The sequence below is a fragment of the Papilio xuthus genome, unplaced genomic scaffold (assembly GCF_000836235.2).
Source record: "Papilio xuthus unplaced genomic scaffold, Pxut_1.1 DF828662.1, whole genome shotgun sequence".
NCBI lineage: Eukaryota > Metazoa > Arthropoda > Insecta > Lepidoptera > Papilionidae > Papilio > Papilio xuthus.
The window spans coordinates 8,355-11,097 of record NW_013529987.1 but is presented as its reverse complement, the minus strand read 5'-3'; the positions used below and the strand labels follow the sequence as shown (position 1 = coordinate 11,097).

Genomic DNA, 2,743 nt, shown 5'->3' with positions numbered 1-2,743 from the left:
CAAAGCCACCGGATACAACGACCAAAGCAACACCAGTGCGCGAGGTGAAGTCCCGCCACCGACGCATGTCCAGCGCCAGCCCCGCCATGCTGGCTGACCTCATGCACATCTCTGTGGACCGCGATGACCAGAGTATGGAGAGGAAGGTCATCGGTAAGTTGTTGCTCAACTCTATAGATGTAAGCGAGACAGGAAGATAAAATGTAATGATTTAGTTAAAGTGAAGGTCAAACAGAGCTCCTAGAACTCTACACTAAGGGAGATAACTTTATAACTCTGAGTATGGCAATAACTACATCCTAATATTGAAGTCCCGGAATAAGCCAAAGTATTTACGCAAATTCTTCAATTTTATCGAGATTTGTACCTACATTAAATGCAAATTGTTAAAAATTCTAACGAGTAGTTTGGTGTAGATTTATAAAAATATTTTTTTTAGGTCAAGAGAGAGAACCTTCCATACCACCGAAACCTAAACAAGAGCCTGAGGATATCCTGGACATAGACCATGACTTCTCCTCGATGGAAAGAAGAAAATCATGTAAGTGGTGTTTTATAAAAAGGAAATTAATTGAATATTTAATTCCACTTTATTCACACTGTAACAGCCGAAATCGATATTCGATTGAGATCGATTCGAAAATTAAAAATGTTATCTCCTCCTATTGTAACATTCTAGGCCAAAGACGAGATTCAGAAAAAAGAAAGAAAGAGAGCTTTATAGTGGTGCAGAGTGACTTATGGGATACGAATACCTTCCAGTACACAAGTCAGAAATCTCCGCCAGGTACTTTAATTGCCTTAAAAAATCATATGTGTCACAACCCTAATTAATGGGAATGACAAGTGAATAATCTAGTGTTGCCTGTTAAAGTTTAAATTACCATACTTGATAATGTACGGGTTTCAAGAGTTCTCTTCATGTTTTTAATATTTTTCAATTAACCAATTATATAATGTCTCCCCTACCCTCATTTTTTATTCAGTTATGTATATAGACGAATTGAATCAAGTTATATTGTTTCAGCTCATGCTCATTCACCTATGCAGAGAAGTGTGTCAGAAAAGAGTCGGCAACAAGCGTCGCCTCACCACCACAGGTAACAAAATGTTATATGCTTAATAGTAATATACTCGTTTAAGCAATACTTAGGTGTATTTAATTTGTTTGTTTTCTTACAGAGAACCTGACACAAGAAGTATGGAAAGGAGAGCTTCAAATACTTCAATCAACCATAGTAAGTTTACTGTAAAGAATATCTATTTGTTATTTAGTAACAATTTCAATACAACTCTTTAACTTCTTCGTTATTCTAGATGGTACAACACGAGGTGGTACACCAGAAGGCTACCGAGACTCTGATACATTGAAGATGTCAGATAGATTGTCAAAGGTATGACGGCGTCAATATTTAAGTCCAAATTTTCATAGCCTTCTGTATTCAAACAAATGCCTCATGGCTTCAAAACATAACTATCGTTGAATTCAGTGCTATTATGTAACGAAGAGAATTTATGAGCCTACTACATAAATATTACAGCGTCGTGGCTCAGAGTTCCCGCAGCCTGTAAGCACCCCACCACACCAGCTGCAAACTAAGAGGCGACAATCTGCAGCCTATGTAAGTTTTAAATAAATGGACTTATGTATATCCATTATAATACCATTAAAACGTCATTTTTGTAAACGATGAGTTATGCATATACAATGGATTGATAAAGACGTTTTATTTTTCCAGATGCGGTCATACCAAGAAGAAAAAAGTGAAAAACCAGAAGCAACACCTCGCAGACATGACGATATTCCTAGGAAGCATACTCCTGAACCTAAAATAGAGTCAGAATCTTGGAAACCTGACCCTGACACAATAAGAGTAGCGAAAGGACCGGAGTCACCGGCCAAAAGGTTGAAACAAGAAGCTGAGCCCTTAAAGAGAGCAAAAGGTGTAGGGGAATCCCCTAAGCTAACTCAGGCGACTCATCAGACGAGACCTGATCATCATAAGAGTAGCCCTAATGTGGCTTCAAGACATAAAATGGGTAAGTTGAATGTTTATGTTCAAAGTTCAAACCACAAATTTAATTTTTTAGATTGTGACTTAGGCAGTTTAAAAATAATTTGGTTTACATTTCATATTTTGTTTTGTTAACACTTCCCGTATTTTATAGAGTCAAATGGCAAAAAAGAAGAACGTAAATCAGCTACATACGGCAGAAGTGATTCGAAACGCCAAGATTCTGCAGAGCAACGTAAAATGTACACAGCTAGTTCGGAATCGGAATTGTTCGAGTGCGCAATTCTGCCCATCTTTCAAAAACTTCTCACTGAGAGACACAAAAGTCAGCCGCACGGTTTAAATTTAAGCTATGGTGTTAGTTGTCCCAATATTTCAATTAAATGTGACATAGTTGAATATTTGTAAGATTTATTATTAAATTTAACTTCGATTAAAATTAAATATCAAAGAGAAAAAAGTACTTATCGATCTATAAAAGTGTTATTTCACAAATGTAGGTGAATTTTATTTAAAAATATATTGAAACTTTTCGCAAAATCATCGATTTTACGATTACTTTTCATTGTGTAGTTAGTTAAAATAAAAATATATAAGATAGTTAATAAGTTCTCTTTAAAAGCAATTTTAAGTTACTCTTCTACAAACACTTCTTATATTTTATTTTCTGTGACTACTATTGCTTACTGCTCAATTTTACTTTCTTATTTTTTTTAATATAAAAAAAT

General features: G+C 35.4%; 1 protein-coding gene across 1 annotated transcript in view; it reads left to right on the top strand.

Annotated features, from left to right (window-relative positions):
- LOC106128843 (gamma-aminobutyric acid type B receptor subunit 2) overlaps positions 1-2,423 on the top strand; it is a 9,859-nt gene extending 7,436 nt beyond the window's left edge. Inside the window, exons 23-31 of the mRNA XM_013327307.1 lie at positions 6-153; positions 440-541; positions 680-787; positions 1,028-1,100; positions 1,183-1,238; positions 1,318-1,394; positions 1,542-1,622; positions 1,740-2,040; positions 2,170-2,423. Coding sequence (XP_013182761.1) covers positions 6-153; positions 440-541; positions 680-787; positions 1,028-1,100; positions 1,183-1,238; positions 1,318-1,394; positions 1,542-1,622; positions 1,740-2,040; positions 2,170-2,423 — 1,200 coding nt within the window. The remainder of the gene's footprint in view (positions 1-5; positions 154-439; positions 542-679; positions 788-1,027; positions 1,101-1,182; positions 1,239-1,317; positions 1,395-1,541; positions 1,623-1,739; positions 2,041-2,169) is intronic.
- Positions 2,424-2,743: the final 320 nt, after the last annotated feature.